At 41.8% G+C, this 27,106-nt stretch overlaps 2 protein-coding genes and 1 long non-coding RNA gene across 3 annotated transcripts in view; 2 read left to right on the forward strand and 1 right to left on the reverse strand.

The window, feature by feature from the left end:
* Positions 1–16,930, forward strand: part of LOC130362853 (cytochrome c oxidase assembly protein COX18, mitochondrial) — a 75,530-nt gene extending 58,600 nt beyond the window's left edge. The window contains exon 8 of the transcript XR_008891601.1: positions 16,606–16,930. The gene's annotated coding sequence lies outside the window, so the exon portion shown is untranslated. The remainder of the gene's footprint in view (positions 1–16,605) is intronic.
* On the reverse strand, positions 650–13,763 carry LOC130362866 (uncharacterized). The gene is made up of 4 exons (XR_008891603.1): positions 13,461–13,763; positions 9,382–9,474; positions 2,342–2,470; positions 650–1,845 (listed from the first exon to the last, which is right to left on the reverse strand). It is a non-coding gene; the product is annotated as an uncharacterized LOC130362866 (long non-coding RNA).
* Positions 16,931–19,313: 2,383 nt separating the features above from the next.
* Positions 19,314–20,969, forward strand: LOC130356358 (piggyBac transposable element-derived protein 4-like). Its single transcript, XM_056557797.1, has one exon. The coding sequence runs from the start codon at positions 19,314–19,316 to the stop codon at positions 20,967–20,969; it is 1,656 nt and encodes a 551-aa protein (XP_056413772.1).
* Positions 20,970–27,106: the final 6,137 nt, after the last annotated feature.

Genomic DNA, 27,106 nt, shown 5'->3' on the forward strand with positions numbered 1-27,106 from the left:
ACTTATGAGCAGTACCTCAAATCTTTCTTTCCAAAAGCAATGCCATAAGTTACATTGTCATGCTTAAACCCTTCCTGGACCCATCGAGGAAACGTTAAACTGTTTGAGAGTCAGAATTGTGTTGGGCTGTTAAAGTGAAATCAAATTCATAAGATTTTATTTGCTACAGGAATTTGTTTTGGCTAGCCATGTTTTTTAAGATCTGCTGGTTCAGTTGAAGGTCAAAGAACATTTACACAGGGATCGTTGAATATCGTTCCTTGATATTTGGCATGACAGAAAACTTTTACACTTTTCATTTTCTTTGTACACACGATTTTTTTCTTGTCTCTTGAGTATTTTGACTCCTAGCCTAGCAGTGAGATTTTGTTTTACATTGTTTGATGATATTATATAAGCTAGCTGGATACCAGATCTTTTCCAGCTAGCAAAGATGCTATGAAAAGAAACATAACAAATTTATACTGATTCACGTACTACATCACTAAGACTCCAATATTGTCTATAAGCATCAAAGCAAGTGAGGCAAACACATGTCATTCCTTCATGGCAAGCAAAGGTCATGTAATTGTGGTTATATTTTCATTTATTACAATAAAATATTGATGAGTCTGTCAAATGGGTCTTCTGATCTACTGGAACATGCAGGTAAAGCCTATTCCTGCTCTGTGAGCTCTAGTGTGAGGAAACGCTTGGCTGCTGCCTGTTCTGGTCCTTTTTCCAGGGCCCTGTGCAACCATAACACTTATATTCCTTACGTTATTGATAAAATACATGCATTAAACATCTACTGTAAAGTTTTTTATTTACTGAACTTAATACTCTTTTAAAAATAATATGCATTACAAATAAGAAAAATGGGTTCATAGGACTATTAGGTTTCCCTGATGTTTTACTCGTAAGATTAGATAGTTGGTTTCATTACTGACAGAATGGAAATATGCCCTTCTCCCGTCACATTTTTAAATATAAACTGTCCCAGATCAGAACTTTATCAGTGACGAGTGACCTTCTGAATTACTTTGTCTAAGAGATAATGTTTGAAGAATTGGTGTTAACATAGGTATCAATTTTAATACCTCTATATGATAGTCATACAGTTTCCAAATAAAGCCAATACAGTTACCAAATACGCAATTAACTAATATCACACACCATTATTCAACAAATCCCAGTACAGGGAAAACAACATTATTCATAATGCCACTATACAAGGGACATATAGTACTGCCACACCATGATTACATATTACTACCAAACAGTGACTTCATAATATACTGTTGCTGATTAATACCCCCATACAATGACCACATATTCCCTCCAAATAACAACTTAACAATACTACTATACTGTTACTAAAAAAAATACCAACATTCCCACATACAGTGACCATATAGGGATACATACAAGTCTAGATATGTTATTACAGTATTGATGTATCCAGTGACTCAGATGACACCTTCTCTTAGAGCTTGTTCACATATGTCCGGCGTCAGTCATCTATTCCCACCATTGCTTGCTAAAAAGGAAAATGATGCTAGAACTGATCCCATTCATAGGAATGAAACAGTTCAAAATCATCCGGCATCTCAGTTTGGATGGTGAGTGGTTGGACATGCTGGACCTTCACCACTAGGGGAATGTATCTTGCTTGCATGTTGTCATCAGTTGTAGCATCAGCTGAGTTGAGTAATAGGCTGGGTTCAGGCTGGACATATGTGAACCTTGCCTTAGTGAATCACTGGTGAGATCTTCTCTGAAGGGCTGTTGACTGTATCTTATCTTCTCCATCCAGCTCAGGCCATCATGAAGATTTCTCCTGGTTACAATCTGTCTCTGCAGAATCTGTTGGACAAACATTGTAGGCTCATCAGTCCGAAGCCCTCCTCACTTCTATACAAACTCATTTGTATTGCCCCATAAAGCAATAATGCCCACTTTGGGCCCTCTCACAAAAGTAATGCCCCCTCTGTGCCTCCATATTGGTTAGGTCCCCATTGCCCCCATGGGATAGGGACCGCCCCCCCCCCCCAAAATTTACCTCAAAGAAATAACTACACGTACCACGGCCGTTTATTGAGGGTAATTAGGGTAATAATTTTATTAATATATAACCAATAAATAACCAATAACTTAATTTATAAATAAATAACCAGATAAACCATCTTCCAACATGTAAACACCAGTGAACTCATTCACCATAGCTGTCCACCCAGAAAATCTGGGTGACACCCCCTTTTAACCATAATATATATATATATATATATATACTGTCCGCCATTTGTGACACCCTCAAAAAACAGACCGTGACAGGGAGGGAGGGAAGGGCCGCTGTCTTTACTTCAGGTAGAACTTCTGACTAGCAGCCCGCTCTGTCCAGCTGGATCTTAAATATCCTTCAGGGTTCCCGCCGTGGCTTGGGCTGGCCAATCGGAATCCTCTTCAATTCTGCCCAGCAACACCCGAAGACCTATGAGAGAAGCTCAGCCACAAGTAAATAATTTTAACTCTTTAAATACTGTATATTAACTGTTTAATTCATATTGCAACTACCTCAATAATTTCTACCTAATAGAGCAAAGGGGTGGGGGTGGGGGGTGGGGGGACGGGGCGACGGGGCGACCCATCCAATGAGGCCCTTCCATTATCCTCCAGTGCCTATACACTTAGCAGGCCCCTGCACTGTGCCTCTAAATAATAGTTAGACTCCCTCTGTGCCCCCACATGGTAGGCCCCAACATTGCCTCCATATATTAGTGAGGCCTCCTCTGTGCTCCCACATAGTAGGAAGGCCACCTATATGCCCCTTCCTAATAGTAAGTCTCCCTCTATGCGGTCATACAGTGCTTAGACCTGCTCTGTGTCCCCATATAGTAGTTAGGCCCACTATGTGTCCCAATATAATAGTTGCTCCCCTCTGTGCTCCCATTTATTAGTTTGGCCCCCACACTGGGCTCCTGTATAGTAGTTAGGCCTTTTCTGTACCCCCATATAGTAGTTAAACCCCCATACAGTAGTTAGGCACCATAAAATTGAACATAAAAACTCCCTCATCTTACAGTGATGCTTCCGGCACCAGAAGCTCCCAGCTACCTCCTCCGCAGTGACGGGACTTCCAACTGTGTGTATCCTACACTTTAAATCTGTACTTGCGTAGAGAATTGAAACATGTGCCCAAGGTCCCTGGACAGGCCCTCCCTTCCTCCGCAGGCCAAGTTGTGGTTGCATCTGTTGTGACCCTGATTATTACACCTCTGGCTTGATCAATTTTACCTGGGCCCACTATTTTATCAGCAGGTTTACTGACAAATGCATTGTGAAGTCTTAGCTGTATTGCTGTCTGTCATAAGAAGGTGGAAGGAGGACCTGTGGTCAGTATTAAAAAAAATGTTATCTTTCTTTTGTTTGTTTTTGCAAAAACAGTGTTGAAATCAGGATACCCGAGACTACAAAATCGTACTTTATTTATTTATTTATTTATTCTCCCCTTTAAATATAAGGAGCTTCTTTGTCTATGAGGAGTATAACTATAGCACTATATCACTTTCTAATATGTATAGAGTAATGGTGTGTACTCCCTTATTAATGCAAATTCAAGAAAGCTAAAGGGGTACTCTGGTAATTTACTACTAGGTTTGGTGATGTGATGTCACAAGGCCAAGTCCTGCCTCATCCTCTGACTGAATGACCAAGAAATACCATTTCTTAGTATTCAATAAGTGCAATTAAAAGCAACAACGTGTGAACACAAGCTAACTATTTACCCCTTTTAAATCAGTATTCAGTAGAAGCACTATTGGCAGTTGTTTCAGCCTTGACTCTTTGTGCATAGGTTTTTACTTAGTTCTACACATGTGGACACCATAATTGTTCTGCTTTCTTCTCTATAAAACATTTCAAGATTTATAAATTTGCAGGAAACCTGAGCTGTTTTGATTTCCAGACAAAAATTCTCACACTTACCTTCAAGCTGAAAACACACAGGGATTTTTCTTTTGTGAAAAAACACCCAAACAAAAACAGCCAGCCAGATGTTAACTGGGAGTCAAAAGGGAAACAATAAATGTCATACCCACATTTTTTTTTTTTACCTTTATTTAATATTTTTGTGGGGTTTTTAGGCTCAGTTTTTCAAAATCGCAGCATTCCTGCCAAATTTGTAAGTGAAAAAGTTCATATTTCAGATTAACAACCACTATTTAATATTGTAACAAACGGAGAAAAATGCGGCTCACCCACAAAAACGCTGAGTGGCTGTCCTGGTACTACCTGAAAGAGTACTCACTAAAGTAAAAATAATAACAATCAGGGCAACTCCTCAAAACTCACAACCTCTGGGTCTCATTTAGTGACTAGTGAAAAAATGCTAAACAAGAGGATTGCTGGTACATAAATAATGATGTTTAGTATAAAAATAAATGATAGGGAATGAGAATTGTACAGGGTGGGCCATTTATATGGATACACCTTAATAAAATGGGAATGGTTGGTGATATTAACTTCCTGTTTGTGGCACATTAATATATGTGAGGGGGGAAACTTCAAGATGGGTGGTGGCCATGGCAGCCATTTTGAAGTTGGCCATTTTGAATCCAACTTTTGTTTTTTCAATAGGAAGAGGGTCATGTGACACATCAAACTTATAGGGAATTTCACAAGAAAAACAATCATGTGCTTGGTTTTAATGTAACTTTATTCTTTCATGAGTTATTTACAAGTTTCTGACCACTTATAAAATGTGTTCAATGTGCTGCCCATTGTGTTGGATTGTCAATGCAACCCTCTTCTCCCACTCTTCACACACTGATAGCAACACCGCAGGAGAAATGCTAGCACAGGCTTCCAGTATCCGTAGTTTCAGGTACTGCACATCTCGTATCTTCACAGCATAGACAATTGCCTTCAGATGACCCCAAAGATAAAAGTCTAAGGGGGTCAGATCAGGAGACCATTCAACTGGCCCACGACGACCAATCCACTTTCCAGTAAACTGTTCATCTAGGAATGCTCGGTCCTGACACCCATAATGTGGTGGTGCACCATCTTGCTGGAAAAACTCAGGGAACGTGCCAGCTTCAGTACATAAAGAGGGAAACACATCATCATGTAGCAATTTTGCATATCCAGTTGAATGGCCCCCAAGGTCTCCCGATCTGCCCCCTTAGACTTTTATCTTTGGGGTCATCTGAAGGCAATTGTCTATGCTGTGAAGATACGAGTTGGTCAGCACCTGAAACTACGCATACTGGAAGCCTGTGCTAGAATTTCTCCTGCGGTGTTGTTATCAGTGTGTGAAGAGTGGGAGAAGAGAGTTGCATTGACAATCCAACACAATGGGCAGCACATTGAACACATTTTATAAGTGGTCAGAAACTTGTAAATAACTCATGAAAGAATAAAGTTACGTTAAAACCAAGCACATCATTGTTTTTCTTGTGAAATTCCCAATAAGTGTGATGTGTCACATGACCTTCTTCCTATTGAAAAAACAAAAGTTGGATTCAAAATGTCCGACTTCAAAATGGCCGCCATGGTTACCACGCATCTTGAAAAGTTTCCTCCCTCACATATACCAATGTGCCACAAACAGGAAGTTAATATGTCCAACCATTCCCATTTTATTAAGGTGTATCCATATAAATGGCCCACCCTACATATAATGTATGGGTGGGATAACTAGTTTGAGTGCTGTTCCCTAAAAGACCAATCTCCACAGCAGTAATAGCCAATATTGTACCCAAATTAGTACCATACATGAATTTATTGAATAGACAAACAAGGTATGAGTGCCCTCAATTGAAAAATGCAAGGGATCCCAATACAGAATAATATGTGCCAATACTTAGAATTAGTAAATAAGCACAAAAGACATAAAAAGCATTTAGTAAAATCACTCCAACCTGCTATTTCAAAGTCTGTAGCAGGGCTGGTGATGTCACAAACAGCAACTGCGGTACTGTTAGATCCTCCGTGTGAGGCTAATAATGTACACACCTATGGGGCTGATAATGCACAAGGCCCGGAGGTTCCTTAGTTAGGTCTGATAGTACTGTAACTGGTAATATTACGTTGTTACCTCATAGCATAGTCAATTATCTCCACTCCAGGAGTGGAGCTACTCACATGTGGCCCCGTGTCCCAGAGCCACAGAGCGAGCAATGTCCTTCTCCACGTGGAGAGTGGTAGTAGCAAATGAGGTTCCAGTAGCCATGTGTAGTCTGCACATGCGGGGTCTGGCTCTGTGGGATTGCTGTGACATATGATCTGCCAGTTGCTGCGTATAGCGGTACACTGGTTTCCGGCACTGGATTCCCACGGTCATTAGATTTCAAATCATGACACGTCCTTCCAGCACTGTGCGGCTTTGCATATTATTCATCTGTGGGAAACAAGCACTGAACATGTTTTGGGGTGCTCTCCATTTCAATTTTAACCCCCTTCCCCAAATGCCATTGGTCAGTTAGTCCTAACCGACCAATGGCAGGGGATAGGAGGAGGTGGCACCCCAGCCACCTTGCTGCTATCCTTCAGAATGATCGGGGATGTCTCTGACATCTCTTATTATCCCTATTTTACAGAGACCCGATCAACCCGGAATTGCTGCAAATTTGTGGCGATCGCCGATATGATGGCACCTCAGGACCCCCTGTGCAATATGCCGGGATGCCTGCTGAACAATCTTAGCAGGCATCTCGGTCCGGTCCCCTCCCAACGAGCGGCTGGGACCAGAGAAACACAGGGGCGTATGGGTATGCCATCCATCCTTAAGGGTTTAAAGGGGTACTCTGGTGGAACTTTTTTTTTTTAATCAATTGGTGCCAGAAAGTTATATAGATTTGTAATTTACTTCTATTTGAAAATCTTAATACTTCCAGTACTTATCAGCTGTTGTATGTTCCAAAGGAAGTTCTTTTCTTTTTGAATTTCTTTTCTGTCTGACCACAGTGCTCTCTGCTGACACCTCTGTCCATTTTAGGAACTGTCCAGAGTACAAGCAAATCTCCATAGCAAACCTATCCTTCTCTGGACAGTTCCTGACACAGACAGAGGTGTCAGCAGAGAGCACTGTGGTCAGACAGAAAAGAAATTAAAAAAATAGAACTTCCTCTGTAGCATACAGCAGCTGATAATTACTGGAAGGATAAAGATTTTTAAATAGAAGCAATTTACAAATCTTTAACTTTCCATCACCAATTAATTTTTTAAGAATTGTTTTCCACAGGAGTACCTCTTTAAGGGCATCAGGCAGAGGGGCCCCCATCATGGGAATGGATGAGGCTCTAAGGATTGCTACACCCTAATCTAGAGATGAGCAAACTTTTGAAAAGTATGACTCGCAGGTTTTCGCTGAGCTTTTTCAAAATTGTCGGTTCGATTTGGCTTGGTTCAACACAAATCAGCAATTAAATAAACACATTTCTAACACTGACTAAAATTATACATCTCATGGTGATGTTGACATGCTTGAAATTGAAGACACTCTATATGGCCATGATTAGGTCAGTGTTTTTAATGTAGAAAATTTGAAACAATCTAAAAACTTTATCCCTTTTTGGGAGTAGCAACAGTTTTCTAGTCTGCCATGCGAAGATGATGTCAAGGATTTTGTCAAGGGTTCCAAAAATTCCCCTTTTTGGGAGAAGCAACAGTGTTTTTTTTTCCCCGTCAAAAATAGGCAATAGAATGATCCCTTTTTTTGGGGATCATGGGTTGTTTATGCCTAGGCCTGGTTGAACACCTTGTAGTACACAGTCGACTGCAGGAAGTAGAATTTTTTTTTATTTAGCCAGGTGGCCCAGGCCTGGCTAGAGGTGGTAGCGGCAGCAAACATACAGCAGGAGTAGGACTTGTAGTAACCAACGTACAGCAGATGGTACAAAACATTTTTTTATTTTATTTTGCCAGACAGGCGGCCCAGGCCTGGCTGCTACAGCAAGAGTGATGGCAGTCGGACTACAGGCCTGGTAATATCCAGAGTACAGCAGGTGGAGGTTGACTGGTAAGAGTGTAGTTGCCAGCATACAGCGGGAGTTCAAAAAAAAAAATGTTTTCATTTTGCCAGGCAGCCCAGGTCCGGCTGGAGGTAGCAGCAGCAACAAGGTTGATGGGGGACTAGAGTGACTGGTAGTAGGCAGTGGACTGCAGGAAGTAGAAACATTTGTTTTTTTGTTAAATTTGACAAGCCCAAGCCTGGCTGGAAATAGCAGTAGCAGCAGCATCAGCAAGGGTGGGGCCGGGCTAGAGGGACTGGAAACATCTGAATTGATGTTATGTTCTTCCCATGTTTGCATGGGGTTTCAAGGCCTGGCTGGAAGTAGTCAAATTCTGCAGAGCACGAATTGTTCTGCACACCCACAACTGCGTGGAGTGGCTCACCCTCAACACCACATGATTGTGCACAGCGGGGACTCCTGAAAACTGTAGAGGAGAGGTTTAAAAATTTTTTATTTGATTAAAATTTTGCCACCCAGGCCTGGCTAGAAGTAGTCAAATTCTGGACAGCACGGATTGTTCTGCACACTGACAACTGCATCGAGTGGCCTACCCTCAACACCACATGATTGTGCTCAGCAGAGACTGCTGGTTGTTAACTGTTCCACTTGTCTCCTTTTATTATTAACTGTTTTGCATAACTCTATGTCTGTGTATTTCTGTATCTCTTTCTGTAACTAAGTACTGTACCTTTAGTACAATAAAGTTAAAAGGTTTAATGCGTTGCCTTGACTCCAAAGAACCTAACTCTTATAGCGTGTAAGTAAGGCTCATACATTTTACTGCTTGTGCTTAGTGTAACTGAGCTCAGGGTGTGATATAGTGGTATAGTTGGCATCCTCTTCACCATGAGTGACAGGTGGTGGCAGCATTTGGTGTGTGGACTGGTTCTGGGGTATATGTAACTCATTTTAGGGCCTATTGCAATAGGTGTGTGTAAAGGTGAGGGTGGAAGCAGAGTACCCCTTTACCATGACAGCCTGAGGTCATATGTGCATGGAAGACACAGAGACCTACAAACCGTGGTTTATGACCAAAAGTAGTAGCAGTGTTTTGAGGTGTGTCACTGGCTCAAGGTAGCAGAGCGTGCTCAAGGGAGCCAAGTGTGAACGTGCCAAAGTGGCAGTGTAGGGACAGGATATTAGAGATATCTTTTGATCGTTTTAGGCCGTGTATGCTCAAGCCAGAGGATTGTACGTGACATCACCCATATTGCTGCTGCATATTTTTTCATGTAAAGAGAGTACCAGAAGCCAAGATCCTGTAAAGAATAGGTTAATTGGGTATTAGCGCTATAAATCCAGAGTTTTACAGTGTTTTATTCTCTGCTCCGATCCTTTACATCACAGGAGTTATTTAAAACAGCCCTGTGGATTTGGAAGCAATTACCTGACATTTTCATAGGTTTACTTGCAGTTCAATCTCTGCATGGGTAAGAGACTTCCAGTAACTGTTTTGAGTATTAAGATTAGAAAAACCTGTCTGAAGACAAACAGAAATGGATAAGAAATAAATAGACCATCTGAACAAAAGTAATGGTAAGATATATGAAGAGACAGGAGCTTGGAAACACAAGAGTAATATTTTAGCGGTACAGTGCCTTGGTGTGTTTTTTGAAAGTATAATTTATTTATTTTTTACAGGGACAAAAACAAACTAAAAAAGAAAAAAGAACAAATCCGCCGAAAAAAGTCTCTTAGGAAATTTCTATATTAGTCGAGGAAATCTAGACTCAGATTTTTCCCTATTCTTATAGGCAAAAGTGCTCCAACTTCTTCAAGTTAGATGTATTGATGTCCAGCAGTCTTAGGCTAGGTTCAGACTATGGAATTTCCAACTGTCTGCCTGCAAAATTTTCCGCCTCCAAAGGCGTTTTTCAGTTTCATGCGTACTTTTGTCATTTCCGCGAGTAATCCGCCGCTATTCCGCATGGAAATGATGCCACCAAATCCGCCTTGAATTTCCGCTTTAATTACAAGCAAAACAGTGGGAGTGCTAAGAGCCAAGTTCAGCCCCTTTTGGACCATGTGATCACATGACCCAAACCAGGTCAGTCAATTTTTTCAATGTGGGCTAGTCCAAGAACCAGTGGGCTGATCATATTTAAATTTCTGACTCAAATCCGTACGGATTTTCCGCATGTAATCCGCTTTCAATCTGCCTACATTCCGCGTTTGAACAAAAATCCGCCGGGAAATGAGAGTCCCATTGAAGTCAATGGGATTCTGCTGCGGAAATCCGTCTGAAGAAAGAGCACCTCCTTTCTTCATGCGGAAATTTTCTAGCGGAAATTAGACACGCAAATTCCGAGTTAAAAAATCTGAAGTATGAACAGGTGCACGGTAATCCCATTGACTCGCATGTACTTTTTAGCAAGCGTAATTTCGGACGGAAATTTTAAAACGTAATTTCTGTCGGAAATTCCGTAGTCTGAACCTAGCCTAAAAGTCATGTCACATTCCTAATTGTATCAAGGTCTGGGTTTTGCTAGGTCAATCCAAGATAATTGCATATTTCCCCTTAACCTCTTGAAGGGGTATTCCGGGCAAAAACATCTTATCCCCTATCGAAAGGATAGGGGATAAGATGTCTGATCGCGGGGGGCCCGCTGCTGGGACTCACCGCGATCTCCCTGCAGCAGCCCGCATTCTATGCGTAGCTGCGTCTGAAGTCTCAGAAACCGCCGGGCTTCCGAAACCCCCCCCCTCCCATAGACATGAGTGGAGGGGGCGTGGCGTGACATCACGTCCCCGTCTTGGAAGCCCGGCGGTTTCAGAAACTTTAGACGCAGCTACGCATAGAATGTGGGCTTCTGCAGGGAGACCGCGGCGGGTCCCAGCGGCGGGCCCCCCGCAATCAGACATCTTATCCCCTATCCTTTTGTTTTTGCCCAGAATACCCCTTTAAGGACGCAGGTTTGGAGCAATCAATCGCCGATCGGACGCGACGATGGCAGGTAAGGCACCCTCCGCTCACACTCTAGCTGATCGGGACATCGTGATTTCACCACGATGGTCCTGATCAGCCCGAATGAGCTGCCGGGAGTGTATTTTTGTTACTTTAGACACGGCAATCAACTTTGTATGCCACATCTAAAGGGTTAATAGCGCATGGCACAACGGTTGGTGCTGTACGCTATTAGCCCAGGGTCCCGGCTTTCATTAGCATTATATACCGGTACAGGACACAGGGCGTACAGGTACGCCCTGCGTCCTTAAGAGGATATCCATTTTTTAGGGTATACAAAGTGACCAAAAATATGCAATTTTGGACTTTGGAATTTTTTTACGTTAACACCATTGACCGTGAGGTTTAATTAACATTTTATTTTTATAGTTCGAACATTTATACATCCGGTGATACCGCATATGTTTATTTGTATTATGTTTACATATTTTTTATATGGAATATGGGGAAAAGGGGTGTGATTCAAACTTTTAATATGAAAGGGGTTAATGTGTGTTTTAAAAAAAACTTTATATTCAACTTCTTTTTTTTTTTTTACACTTTGTCCCCTTAGGGGACTTTTAGGAGGAATCATTAGATTCTTCATACAGATCAATGTGGTTCAATAGAACCACATTAATCTGTGTGCTCTGCGCTCGATTAATAAAGCCAACTTTGACAGCGGCGATCTAAAGGGTTAATAGCCGGCTGCTACAGGAATCAGCTGGGGGGGGCGGCCGGTATGATGCGGGCTCGAGTCGAAGCCCACACCATACACCGTTTGCCGTCTCAGGAAGAGCAGGCTAGTCCTTAGATGGAAACCGGTTAAACTACTCCAGAGCCTGAATGAGGGTTTCCTCATGCATTACCCAGTATATATTACCATCCATCTTTCCTTCAATCCTGCATTATCCCTGAACTGTTACATTACTGTATATAATCACTGTATTGTGACATCTTTGTGTGTTATCCCTGTACTGTGACATCACTGTGTGTATAATCCCTGTACTGTGACATCACTGTGTGTATAATCCCTGTACTGTGACATCACTGTACATCATGACATCACATACAGAACTTTGATATATATACAGAGATGTGGAATTCCTATCGCCTGACGCCCGGGACATGTAGTTCCGTGCGCCGGGCAGGTGAATTTTTCCAGCCTGACAAGCACGGTGGCGCCCAGCAGTCATACTCTGCAGCCCCGGCTGATTTCAGTAGCTGGGGGCCGCTGCTAATAGCCGGCATGCGGCGATCACCGTGGCTGGCTATTAGCCCTTTAGATCGTCGCTGTCAAAGCTGACAGCGGCGTCTTAAGGGACATGTGGATGCTCCCTTGTGGGCTAATGGGGTGAATCGCCCCCCGAAGCGTGATCACAAGGGGGAGATCCACTATAGAGGTAGCCGGAGGACTTACCTCTGCTTCCCTGGGGTCCGTGGCTCTGTCATTGATAGAGCCGGGCTGGACTAGGCTCTATCAATGAATTGCAGAGCACACAAATCAATGGAGTTCAATAGAACTCTCTTGAGCTGTATGAGGAATCTAATGATTCCTCGTAAAAGTCTAATAAATTGTAAAAAAAAAAGTTTTAATACAAGTTTAAAAGACACACATTAACCCCTTCCATGTTAAAAGTTCAAATCACCCCCTTTTTCCTATATATAAAAACATGTAAACATAATAAAAATAAACATATGTAGTATCGCTGTACGAACTATTAAAATATAATATTATATATCCCATACGGTAAATTATGTAAATGTAAAAAAAAATTCCAAACCACAGAATTGCAATTTTTACAATATCCCAGAAAAAAAAAAAGTTAAAGAGATTAAAAAGTTAGATCTATACCAAAATGGTACTGATACAAAAACCTGATTATGGCACAAAACATTAGCCCTCATACAGCCTGGTATGTGAAAATCTTTTTTTCTTTATTTAAAAAAAAAAAAAAAAAGCTACAGGGGTCAAAAAAATTTTTTTTTTTCAAATTAGTAAAACATGACGGAAACTATACAAATCTGGTATTGCTGTAATCAGGCTGGCCTAAAGTATCAAATTAACATGTTAGCTCAACCACAAGGTAAATGGCGCAGAAAAGAAAACCACCAAATTTGCTAAATTATCTTTTACTATTTCACTTCGCCATATAGATATATATATATATATATATATATATATATATATATATATATCTAATTTTTTTTTTTTTTTTTTTTTTTTTTCGTTTCGGAGAATATGTTATTAAAAAATGAAAAGGTATCATTATAGTAGTTATTTCTGGCTATTATAGGGCGAGGAGGAAAAAATGAGAATGTAAAAACAAAAATTGGCCCGGACAAGTGGATCGTCATGAGGGACAAGTAGATTTTGCTCCGTTTTAGTCCCATGGACAAGTAGTCTTTTATCAAATTTCCACACCCCATATATAGAAAAAAAGAAAATAAAAAAGCTCAAACATGTGCCGTCACTCTGGGTTACGGATGGTGAGTCGTAACAGTAATAAGGTTCTGCTAACCTGGCGGTGTTATGCTAAGAGTACAACACCTTGGAGAGCTTTAGGTGCCCAAACACAGTGGGTATATGGCCAGGGTGCTGCCTGGATCTGGCCTGTCTTCGGGATATCCTCTAGATGGTCTGGAACGGCTTGCAATATCCTGCACGTCCAGGGAAGGAAAAAGGATCCTCTTGGCGCTCACCTGGGAGATAGAGTGGAATGAACCTATACAGACAGATAAAATATTAAATAAGTGTTTTTTTTTTATTTCAAGAAATGTGGGCTACGCGTTTCAAAGGGGTGGGACCCTCTCCGTCAGGTATTGTGACATCACTGTTCACCCAGGATGATAAGACGGTGACAAAATATTAGGGTTTACTTAGGGCAGATCCCAAATATGGTAAAATGTTTTATCTACAGGAAGGGGAAAGCTAGATTCATCTACAGGAAGGGGAAATTGCTGGGAAATTGCTTAGTGAGAGCAGACATCAAGAAAAAGGGGCTGTCTAAACAGCAGTTCATTGGTTCCAAAAAGAAAGGAACATTCCCTTGTCTATTCTGCCACAACTGCAATAGTATTATTAAAAGTGATCTGTGGTGTCCTGGTACAGGACTTTGTCCTGTCCCTTGTCTAAAGTCCCCTCAGCTAGAGTCCCTCCAGTCATATAGGGCTCTCCTGCAGGGCTTACCCTTGGTCACCCCATGTAAAAAGATTGTTTATATTTATTTAATGTATAGAAAATATATGTACAGGACCTTAGTGGTCACATGATGTACGGTTGTGATGTATAAAATGTACCAGGACCTTAGGTCATGTGATGTACCCAGAGTTCACTGGGTTCATAACTGACAGGTTTGCTGACCAATGAGCTTAGTCCAGCCCCTTATTATATAAAGGGCTGTAGTCAATCAATTCGCTCTCTTGCTCACCACTCTTCCTGCCGGACTATCAATCAGCACAAGATTCAATTCAACTAGGCCCAAAGCCTAAGAACGGGCAGCCACTAAACATGAGTTACTCAAAGCTCCATCTATCAAATCCTGTGACTACTACAGTACAGACCAAAAGTTTGGACACACCTTCTCAAAGAGTTTTCTTTATTTTCATGACTATGAAAATTGTAGATTCACACTGAGGGCATCAAAACTATGAATTAACACATGTTGAATTATAGACATAACAAAAAAGTGTGAAACAACTGAAAATATGTCATACTAGGTGGAAAGTGTCCCCAAGTGCAGTCACAAAAACCATCAAGAGCTACAAAGAAACTGGCTCACATGCAGATTGCCCCAGGTTAGGAAGACCAAGAGTCACCTCTGCTGCGGAGGATAAATTCATCCGAGTCACCAGCCTCAGAAATCCCAGGTTAACAGCAGCTCAGATTAGAAACCAGGTCAATGCCACACAGAGTTCTAGCAGCAGACACATCTCTAGAACAACTGTTAAGAGGAGACTGTGTGAATCAGGCCTTCATGGTAGAATATCTGCTAGGAAACCACTGCTAAGGACAGGCAACAAGCAGAAGAGACTTGTTTGGGCTAAAGAACACAAGGAATGGACATTAGACCAGTGGAAATCTGTGCTTTGGTCTGATGAGTCCAAATTTGAGATCTTTGGTTCCAACCACCGTGTCTTTGTGCGACGCAGAAAAGGTGAATGGATGGACTCATACATGCCTCATACACTCATAATACATGCCTGGTTCCCACCGTGAAGCATGGAGGAGGTGTGATTGTGTGGTGGTGCTTTGCTGGTGACACTGTTGGGGATTTATTCAAAATTGAAGGCATACTGAACCAGCATGGCTACCACAGCATCCTGGAGCGGCATGCTATTCCATCCGCTTTGCGTTTAGATGGACCATCATTTATTTTTCAACAGGACAATGACCCCAAACACACCTCCAGGCTGTGTAAGGGCTATTTAACCAAGAAGGAGAGTGATGGGGTGCTGCGCCAGATGACCTGGCCTCCACAGTCACCAGACCTGAACCCAATGAAAGCAAAAGTGCGAAGCATCTCTGGGAACTCCTTCAGGACTGTTTTAAGACCATTTCAGGTGACTACCTCTTGAAGCTCATCAAGAGAATTCCAAAAATGTGCAAAGCAGTAATCAAAGCAAAAGGTGGCTACCTAGAATAAGACATATTTTCAGTTGTTTCACACTTTTTTGTTATGTCTATAATTTCACATGTGTTAATTCATAGTTTTGATGCCTTCAGTGTGAATCTACAATTTTCATAGTCATGAAAATAAAGAAAACTCTTTGAATGAGAAGGTGTCCAAACTGTACATGCTCAAATATTATAATTAGTAGCACAGTGGCCTGCATAAAAGCTCACCAAGTCCCAGCAAACCTGTGAGGAACCTGTATCCTGGTTCACTCTTAAGAGACTGTTATGTTAAAGACGGTTGCATAAATTCCGCAAGTAAAGTTTCTTCAGTTTACTCATATAATCTGCTGTGGACATTCAGTTATTTTTCCTTGCCGTTTGTGGGATGGTTGGCGGTAGGAACATTACTATTGAGGAAACCTCACCCTGGCATCACGATATTCAAGGGTTAATATCACCAGACCCTACACTATCACTGCAACACCCAAGTCACCGTTACTCTCCTGGCACCACAGATCATGTAGTGCACCCATTGCGGGCAACTAGATTTCCGATTAAAGGATGGTATAATTGTGATATTAAACAAGTAGTGTACTTAAGTGTCCATGTGGCAGGATATACATAGGACAGAGGATGAGAAGTGTGGAGTTCTGGATTAATAAGCATCGGGGTGCTATCCGGAATCTACTCACTAAATCTTGTAATGACAAAGAAAAGATAGAGGGGACTAATAAGTATGGTGAAACAGGAGTGGCCAGACACTTTGCGGAATGCGGCCACCAGGCCAGTGAATTGCGGTGGATGATCATTGAGGAGGACAGAGGTACAATGGAGGAAGGGGTTAAGAGAAGGCTTCTTCAGAGAGAAGTCTATTGCATTGAAACTTTGAATTCGTTAAGTCCGGATGGGCTGAATGAAGTTTGTAACTTCAGTGTTTTTCTGTGAGATAACATCGTTTTATTACTCCTTGTATTGTATAGAGCTGGAAACTTACCTTATATAAAGCAGATCTAAGTCTGTATGATTTTAATGGGAATTTCTCGTTGCAGAAATGATGTTTCGCGAGAGTTTGATGTTCTATGGAATGTGGTGGCGGGAGCACGTTCGGGATACTTCAGAAAGGAGGCGTGACCTCCGAAACATTGTCAGTGTTCGACACGGTCTCCGCTGTTCTCTTTTGTGAGAGGAAAGAACCTCCGCTGCATGATGCCCGAATGTGGGTGAAAATGATCCGGCAAACGAGGAGTGCCAAGCGTATTTAGTTGGTGCACCCTGGGTGAACGATAAGTGTTTAATCTTTTTGATACATCTTGTTGATATTTATGGACTTTGTTCATCTATTTTGAAGAAAGAAAATACTAAAATTGCATAAGAAACAGAAATGAACTATGTAGTGTGAAGTCTTTTACTATTTAACTTTTTACTATTCACTTTTGCTATATAAAGTCATTCGGATAAAATAGTACTGGACAGATATACATATATACACAATCTATGACGTGTAACCGTGCTATTTTAGTGGACACGTAATGTGGGAGGATGATGGTTGAAGAATAAAACCAATATATATATATATATATATATATATATATATATATATATATACACACATACATACACACACACACACACACACACACACACACGTAGTATCAACTCAGAAAAGAATACTCCCACTACATTTTAACAAAAAATTGACAGTGAAACAAATATTATCTTCATTCTGTAGGTCCATACGATTACAACAATTCCCAACTTATACAGTATAGGTTTGAAAAGTTACCCAGTTGCCCATAGAAACCAATCAGATTGCTTCTTTAATTTTTCAAAGGCCTTTTCAAAAAATAAAAGAAGTGATCTGATTGGTTGCTATGGGTAACTCGGCAACTTTTCCTCTGGACAGGTTTTGATAAATCTCCTCCTATAACTTTTTGTACGGTAATTGGTTTGCCTAAAATTGTTCTCTTCTAACCCCTATGCTAGTATTTCCAAAGCAGGATGCCTCCATCTGTTGCAAAACTACAACTCCCAGCATGTCCGGGCATGCTGTGAGTTGTAGTTTTGCAACAGCTGGAGGCACCCTGGTGTAGAAATACTGCCCTATGCTATAGTTCTCTTATTTTTTTGTATACACAGCTATATGAGCGCTAATTTTTGCACCGTGATCTCTAGTTTTTAACCTTGCCTTATTTTTGTTTTGATAGGAGTTTTAGGTCACTTTTTATTATTTTTTTTTCTGGTATATGAAGTGACCAATAATGCATACACTGAACAATACTGTTCCATAGAACAGCATTAACCCCTTCCTGCTACAAGACGTATGCATACGTCCCAGCTGCTGACAGGTTCGTGCAATTGGACGTATGCATACGTCCTGTATTAATAGCTTCACTGTGCGGTCTGCACAGTGAAGCCGCGGTGATCTCTGCTGCTATCGGCAGCAGGGGATCGCTGTGACATGTTCAGGGACCAGTCAGAGTGATCCCGCTGTGCGATCGCTCTGACTGGCTTTTTCCCTGACAGGCTCTGCGATCAGAGCCTGGCTTCACTGTGCGGCTCTGCATAGTCAAGCCTCCGGTGATCTCCGCTGCTATCAGCAGCGGAGATCACTATGACATATACAGGGACCAATTAGAACAGTCCGGCTGTGTGATCGCTCTGATTGGCTGTTCTCTGACAAACTGGCCAATCAGAGCGCAGATCACGTGAACGGACTGTTTCTGGCTCCGTGATCGCGCTTCTGACAGTCAGTCTGTCAGAGAAGAGCGAGGAGTCAGGACGTGCTGCGGTCTGATCTGCCGTTTTCACGGCAGATCAGCCACATAAAAAAAAAAACCAGTAAAACACACACACTCATTATCCCCCTCAGCACCCCACCTCCCCTGCCATCACCATATAGTACCCCCCACCTTTGATCACCTACCTCATCATCCCCTCATCACCCCCTGAGATCTTTGCCCCTCATCACCCCCTGAGATCTTCGCCCCTTGTCCTTCTATGATAGCTACGACGTGCACCAGTGTGATCGTCGCCCCCTGTCACCTGTGATCGTCGCCCCCTGTCACCTGTGACTGTCGCCCCTGTATCACCAGAGACCGTCGCCCACTGTGGTAGCTGTGGCGTGCTGATTAGTATTTTTCAATATAAATCAGCCGTCCGCTATCACCGTCCGTCACCCCTGTGTCACCTGAGTTTGCTGTTATCTGAGACCGTCGCCCCTGTGTCACCTGTGATTGTCGCCCCTTGTCACTGTTCCAAAAAGTTAAAAAAATGAAAAAGTCAAAAAAAGAGCTTGAAACCACCCATTCACCTGTCCTTTGATCACCCTCCAGTGATCACCCCCTGAGACCGTCGCCTCCCTGTCCCCGGTGGTAGCTGTGGCGTGCTGATTAGTATTTTTCAATATAAATCAGCCGTCCACTATCACCGTCCGTCGCCCCTGTGTCACCTGAGTTTTCTGTCTGCTGTCATCTGAGACCGTCGCCCCTGTGTCAGCTGTGATTGTCGCCCCTGTGTCACCTGAGTTTTCTGTCTGCTGTCATCTGAGACCGTCGCCCCTGTGTCACCTGTGATTGTCGCCCCTGTGTCACCTGTGATTGTCGCCCCTATGTCACCTGTGATCGTCGCCACTTGTCACTGATCCTGTTGTCATCCCCTTGTTATAAAAAGTAAAAAAAAAAAAAAAAAAAGTAAACCCTTTCCTGTCACCCCTTTGTAGTCACCCCCTGTTTGTGTTGTGTACACCTAAGTGCACAACATGTCAGGCATATCACAGCGGATGTATTCGCTAGAGCAGGCCTATGAATTTTTGGCCTCAGAGACAGAGTCTGTGAATGATGATGGGGACCCTACATTCCTAATCTCATCCTCATCTTCATCCGACTCGGACGTGCCACCCCCAAGGAGGCGACGCAGGCAGGCCACTGCAGCAGCTGCTGCGTTACCAGGCCCATCTAGGCTTTCTGAGCCCTCGGAGCCCTCTGACTCCACATGGGTAGACCCAGACCATTTTACACCCCAAATTCTTGGGTTTACAGGGAATGCAGGGATGCAATTTCCATTTGCTGGGTTGGCAGAAAAAGACTTTAAGTTCTTTTTCACCAATGAGCTGCTAGAGCATTTGGTTGCGCAAACAAACATCTACGCCAACCAATATATTACTGCACACCCCACCTCTAGTTACGCTCATCCGAATAGGTGGACCCCTGTGACCCCATCAGAGATGGCAAAATGTTGGGGTATAATGCTCAGCATGGGGCTTCTGAAGAAACCCAGTATCCGCTCATACTGGAGCCACGACCTGCTGTATAACACCCCCATGTACTGCATGGCGATGAGCAGGACACGTTTTGAGCAGATAATGAGGTTTCTGCATTATAATGATGATGCCACTTGTTCACCTAGAGACCACCCTAGCTTTGACCGGCTATATAAAATTCGGCCGCTTATAGACCACCTAAATGCCATGTTCCAGGCGGCATATGTCCCAGAAAGGGAAATATCAATTGACGAGTCCCTGGTGCACTTCAAGGGCAGGCTACAATTCCGCCAGTACCTGCCCAACAAAAGGGCACGGTATGGGGTAAAGATGTACAAGCTCTGTGAATGTGCTTCAGGATACACGTACTGGTTTTGTGTATATGAGGAGAAAGACTCGTCAATTGAACCCCCAGAGTGCCCCCCTGTCCCGGGAATTACAGGCAAGATAGTATGGGATTTGGTGCACCCCATACTAGACCAGGGATACTACCTCTACCTGGACAATTTCTACACCAGCATCCCCCTGTTCAAGTGCCTCACTGCACGTGGGACAGTAACATGCGGCACTGTCCGTAAAAAACAGAGAGGCCTCCTTAAACCTCTGCTGGCACACCCCATGCAGAAGCATGAGAGCAGGGCAATGTGCAGTGATGGCATATTGTGTGTCAGATACAAGGACAAGAGAGAGGTCCTTGTACTCACCACAATACATGGCCACGCCACCACCCCGGTTTCTGTACATAGGGCCCCTACAGAAATCCATAAGCCAGACTGCATCCTGGCATACAATAAGTTCATGGGAGGGGTGGACTTGTCTGACCAGGTGCTAAAGCCATACAGCGTCATGAGAAAGACAAGGGCGTGGTATAAGAAACTGGCTGTGCATATGGTACAGATGGCCTTATATAACGCCTTTGTCCTGTACCGACATGCCAGCCAGAGTGGGATGTTCTTGGAGTTTCAGGAGGTGGTCATAAGGAACCTGATATTTGGGGACCAGGAAGGTGCAGGCCCCAGCACTTTCGAGTCCTCACGGATTGTGCCAGGGCAGCATTTCCCCAGTGAAATCCCCCACACTGGGAAGAAGGGGAGGACCCAAAAGAAGTGCAGGGTCTGCTATAAAGGAGGGATCCGCCGGGACACTACGTACTAGTACGAGACCTGCCCCACTCAGCTGAGACTGTGTATCCCACGTTTTAAAATTTATCACACATCCCTGCAATTTTAATTTGATCCATCTTAGCCCCCATGTATCACATCACATGCCACAGTTTTTTCTTAGTTAATTTTACCCCCCCACCCCATTTTATTAGAATCTGTGGCCTAGTGTGCCACATATTATTTTTCTTTTTACCCCAAAACCATTCCAGCAAAATATGTGGTACAATGTGCCGCAATTTTTTTCATTGTACCGCAGAACCATTTATTTGGTAGTGTGCCACAAATTATTTTCTATATATCCTTCTGTTCGGAGACCTGAAGTGCGCCAGCAGAGCACTAAATGTCCACCTATGGGGTGTTTTCTTAATCAGGAGCAATTGGGCTTAAAATTTTGGGGTCCATTTCCACCTATTACCTCTTGTATAAAAGTAAAATTGGGGGTAACACCATAATTTTAGTGTTAAAAATAAAATTTTCCATTTTCATTTCCAACTTCAACACAAAGTCGTCAAACACCTGTGAGGAGTTAAGTCTCACTATACCTCTTGTTACGTTCCTTGAGGGGTCTAGTTTCCAAAATATTATGCCATGTGTTTTTTTTTTTTGCTGTTCTGGCACCCTGGGGACATGCTAAATGCAACATGCCCCCCAAAACAATTTCAAAAAGCCAAATTTTGCTCCTTCTCTTCTGAGACCTGTAGTGCACCAGCAGAGCATCCACCTATGGGGTGTTTTCTGAATCGGGAGAAATTGGGCTTCAAATTTTGGGGGGGTATTTTCTGCTATTACCCTTTTTAAAAATGTAAAAATTTTTGGGAAACCAAGCATTTTAGGTAAAAATTTTTATTATTTTTTTACATATGCAAAAGTCGTGAAACCCCTGTGGGGTATTAAGGTTCACTTTACCCCTTGTTACGTTCCCCAAGGGGTCTAGTTTCCAAGATGTGATGCCGTGTGTTTTTTTTTTTTGCTGTCCTGGCACCATAGGGGCTTCCTAAATGTGGCATGCCCCCAGAGCAAAATTTGCTTCCAAAAAGCTAAATGTGACTCCTTCTCTTCTGAGACCTGTAGTGCGCCAGTAGAGCACTTTTCACCCCCATATGGGGTGTTTTCTAAATCGGGAGAAATTGGGCTTCCAATTTTAGGGAGTGTTTTCTGTTTTTACCCTTTGTAAAAATGTAAATTTTTTTTTTAACATATGCAAAAGTCGTGAAACCCCTGTGGGGTATTAAGGTTCACTTTACCCCTTGTTACATTCCCCAAGGGGTATAGTTTTCAAAATGCTATGCCATGTTTTTTCTTTTGCTGTTTTGACACCCTAGGGGCTTCCTAAAGGTGACATGCCCCCCAAAAACCATTTCAGAAAAATGCTCTCTCCAAAATCCCCTTGTCGCTCCTTCCCTTCTGAGCCCTCTACTGCGCCCGCCGAACACTTTACATAGACATATGAGGTATGTGCTTACTCGAGAGAAATTGGGCTACAAAAAAAAGTAAAAATTTTCTCCTTTACCACTTGCAAAAATTCAAAAACTGGGTCTACAAGAACATGCGAGTGTAAAAAATGAAGATTTTGAATTTTCTCCTTCACTTTGCTGCTATTCCTGTGAAACACCTAAAGGGTTAAAACGCTGACTGAATGTCATTTTGAATACTTTGGGGGGTTTAGTTTTTATAATGGGGTCATTTATGGGGTATTTCTAATATAAAGACCCTTCAAATCCACTTCAAAACTGAACTGGTCCCTGAAAAATATCGAGTTTGAAAATTTTGTGAAAAATTGGAAAATTGCTGGTGTCTTCCAAAAGTAAAAATTCATAAATTTTATGATGCAAACATAAAGTAGACATATTGTATATGTGAACGAAAAAAAAATTATTTGAAATATCCATTTTCCTTACAGGCAGAGAGCTTCAAAGTTAGAAAAATGCAAGCTACCACAACATTTTACCACTATGTTAAAGTAGAATATGTCACGAAAAAAAAATCTTGGAATCAGAATGATAAGTAAAAGTTATTAATGTTCAAAGTGACAGTGGTTAGATTTGCAAAAAAGGCCTGCGTCCTTAACCCCTTCAGGACCAAGTCCATTTTGAGCGTTTTTTGCACATCTGACCACTGTCACTTTAAACATTAATAACTCTGGAATGCTTTTAGTTATCATTATGATTCTGAGATATTTTTTTTGTGACATATTCTACTTTAACATAGTAGTACATTTTTGTGGTAGCTTGCATCCTTTCTTGGTGAAAAATCCGTAAATTTGATGAAAAATTTGAAAATTTTGCATTTTTCTAACTTTGAAGCTTTCTGCTTGTAAGGAAAATGTATATTATGAATACATTTATTTTTATTCACATATACAATATGTCTACTTTATGTTTGCATCATAAAATTGACAAATTTTTACTTTTGGAAGACACCAGAGGGCTTCAAAGTTCAGCAGCAATTTTCCAATTTTTCACAAAATTTTCAAACTCGATATTTTTCAGGGACTAGTTCAGTTTTGAAGTGGATTTGAAGGGTCTTCATATTAGAAATACCCCATAAATGACCCCATTATATTTTCCCATCATGCACACCTCCCGGGACGTGACATCATCATAGAGCAGTTAGACAGAAAACTTCAGAAGCTAATAACTATTGGAAGGATTAAGATTTTTTAATAGAAGTAATTTACAAATCTGTTTAACTTTCTGGAGCCAGTTGATATATATATAAAAAACGTTTTTTCCTGGATAACCCCTTTAAGACTGAAATGTCAGACCCATAACATCTTTGATTCTCTTGCCACCAATAAACCACTTACAATATTTGCAAGCAATTAGTAGTACCTGATATAGTTTTGTTCTTTGAGTGGATGATCAAATACAACACAGTGAATTTCCACTATTATGCTGCAGAATTTGACACTACAATAGTTTTATAAAGGAATTCCCTTTGGGGTACATTCACATGTACATATTCTGCTGTAGGTTTGCCGCAGCACAAATTCAACTTGCTGAAAAATCTGCAAGCGGATTATGTTGCTACCCATTGTTGAATTTGTGTGATTTATGTATAAATCCTGAACTTTTTCAAGAAAATGAAGTATTTGTCACAGAAAAGGATTGCAGTAACACATGTTTTGCTATACACATGTTTATTCCGTTTGTGTGTATAGGAACTAAACCAAAAAAGTGAAGTAAAAAAGCTAATTGGACATAATGTCACACCAAACTCCAAACATGGGTAGCAACATAATACGCTTGCAGATTTTCTGCTAGCGAAATTACTGGTGTGGACAACCTTCAGTGGGTTATCTAAATGTTTTGAAGCACTGACCACCCAGAGATTTGCACTGTATTGTACAATTATTGGTATTGAAGTAGACAGTCATGCTCATGTACCCATTTGCACTTTTGCAAATTACTCTCCACTGAGAAAAAGTGTCCCTCCATATTATTTGGATCTGGGATGCAACCATCAAAGAACTTGTCCAGCCCCACATAAATGCTCTGTATACTTATGCATATTTTACATCTTAATAATGAAAAAGTCACACTATGATGTATGTTAGGTGCTGGCTAGACTGGGTTGCAGAATCTAAGGAATCTCTCTGTTCATCACCCTTAAAGGGGTACTTCAACCCTAGACATCTTATCACCTATCCAAAGGATAGGGGACAAGATGTCTGATCGCGGGGGTCCCGCCGCCACGCCCCCTCCCATAGACTTGCATTGAGGGGGCGGGGCGTGACCTCACACGGGGAGCGGAGTCGTGATGTCACGATCTTCCGATCTTCCCGTGGTCGGGAGCCAGAACCTCCAGCGCTGCCGGAAGCAGATACAGGTGGATGCTGCATGCTATATTGCGGGGGTCCCTAACGGCGGGACCCTCGCGATCAGACATCTCATCCCCTATCCTTTGGATTGGGGATAAGATGTCTAGGGGTGGAGTACCCCTTTAAAGGAGAAGTCCCATGCTCAAATTTTTTGCCTGGAATACCCCTTTAAGGTGAAAATGAGCTGTGTCCTTAAGGGGTTAATCAGTGTTATCAGCGCTTAGCTACCAGCATTTGGGTAAGAAGCGTGCTCAGCTGGAGCGGGACTAAGGCATATATGTACGCTGGATATCCTTAACCCCTTGGGGACGGAGCCCATTATGACCCTAAGGACGGGAGCATTTTTTTTCAAATCTGACCTCTATAACTTTATGCATTAATAACTCTGAGATGCTTTTACTTATAAATTTGATTCCAAGATTTTTTTTACGTGACATATTCTACTTTATGTTAGTTGTAAATTTTCTGCGATATTTGCATAATTCTTGGTGAAAAATTCCAAAATTTCAGGAAAAATGAGATAATTTAGCATTTTTCTAACTTTGAAGCACTCTGCTTGTAAGGAAAAGGGACATGGCAAATAAATTACATATTGATTCACATATACAATATGTTAACTTTATGTTGGCATCATAAAGTTGACATATTTTTACTTTTTGAAGACATCAGAGGGCTTCAAAGTATAGCAGCAATTTTTCTCAAAAATTTCAAAATCAGACTTTTTCAGGGACAAGTTAAGTTTTGAAGTGAATAAAAGGGTCTCTATGTTGGAAATCCCCTATAATGGACCCCATGATGAAAACTGCACTCCTCAAAGTATTCAAAATGACATTCAAAAAGTTTGTTAACACTTTAGGCGTTTCACAGGAATAACAGCAAAATGGAGGAGAAAATTCAAAATCTCTGTTTTTTACATTAACATGTTATTGTAGCCCCATTTTTTTTCATTTTTACAAGGGGTAAAAGGTAAAAAGTCCCCCCAAAACTTGTCATAAATGTTCTCTCATGTAAGGAAATACCTCATATGTGGATGTAAAGTGCTCTGTGGGTGCACTAGAGGGCTCAGAATGGAGCGAGCAACAATGGCATTTTGGAGAGCGAATTTTGCTGAAATGGTTTTTGGGGGGCATGCCGCATTTAGGAAGCCCCCATGATGCCAGAACAGTAAAAAGAAAACAAACAAACAAAAAAAAAAACACATGGCATACTATTTTGGAAACTAAACCCCTGAAGGCACGTAACAAGGGGTAAATTGAGTCTTTATACCCCACAGGTGATTGACGAACGTTTGTTAAAATGAAAAACTTGATTATTAACACTAAAATGCTGGTGTTACCCGAAACTTTTCATTTTCACAAGGAGTAAAAAGGAGAAAATGCCCCCAAAATTTGTAACCCCATTTCTCTCAAGTAAGGAAATACTTCATATGTGGATGTAAAAAGCTTTGTGGGTGCACTAGAGGGCTCAGAAGGGAAGGAGCGACATTGGGCTTTTGAAGAGCGAATTTTGCTGAAATGGTATTTGAGGGGCGTGTCGGATTTAGGAAGCCTCCATGATGCCAGAACAGTAAAGAAAAAACCACATGGCACATTATTTTGGAAACTACACCCCTCAAGGAACATAACAAGGGGTAAAGTGAGCCTTAACACCCCACAGGTGATTGACGAACTTTCGTTAAAGTGGGACGTAAAAATAATTAAAACATTTTTTTTCAATTAAATGCTGCTGTTATTCCAAATTTTTCATTTTTACATGGGGTATTAGGAGAAAACACCCAAAATAATTTGTAACCCCATTTCTTCTGAGTATGGAAATACCTCATATGTGGATGTAAACTGCTCTGCGAGTGAACTACAATGCTCAGAAGAGAAGGAGCACCATTGGGCTTTTGGAGAGAGAATTTGGTTGGAATGGAAGTCAGGGGCCATGTGTGTCTACAAAGCCCCCCATGGAATGACCCCATTTTTGAAACTACACCCCTCACAGAATGTAATAAGGGGTGCAGTGAGCATTTACACCCCACTGGCGTGTGACAGATCTTTGAAACCAGTGGGCTGTGCAAATGAAAAATTACATTTTGCATTTTTACGGACGACTGTTCAAAAAATCTGTCAGACACCTGTGGGGTGTAAATGCTCACTGCACCCCTTGTTACATTCTGTGAGGGGTGTAGTTTCCAAAATGGGGTCACATGTGGGGGGTCCACTGTTCTGGCACTATGGGGGCTTTGTAAATGCACATGGCCTTCAATTCCAGCCAAATTCTCTCTCCAAAAGCCCAATGTCGCTCCTTCTTTTCTGAGTCCTGTA

This window comes from Hyla sarda, chromosome 1, assembly GCF_029499605.1.
Source record: "Hyla sarda isolate aHylSar1 chromosome 1, aHylSar1.hap1, whole genome shotgun sequence".
Lineage (NCBI taxonomy): Eukaryota > Metazoa > Chordata > Amphibia > Anura > Hylidae > Hyla > Hyla sarda.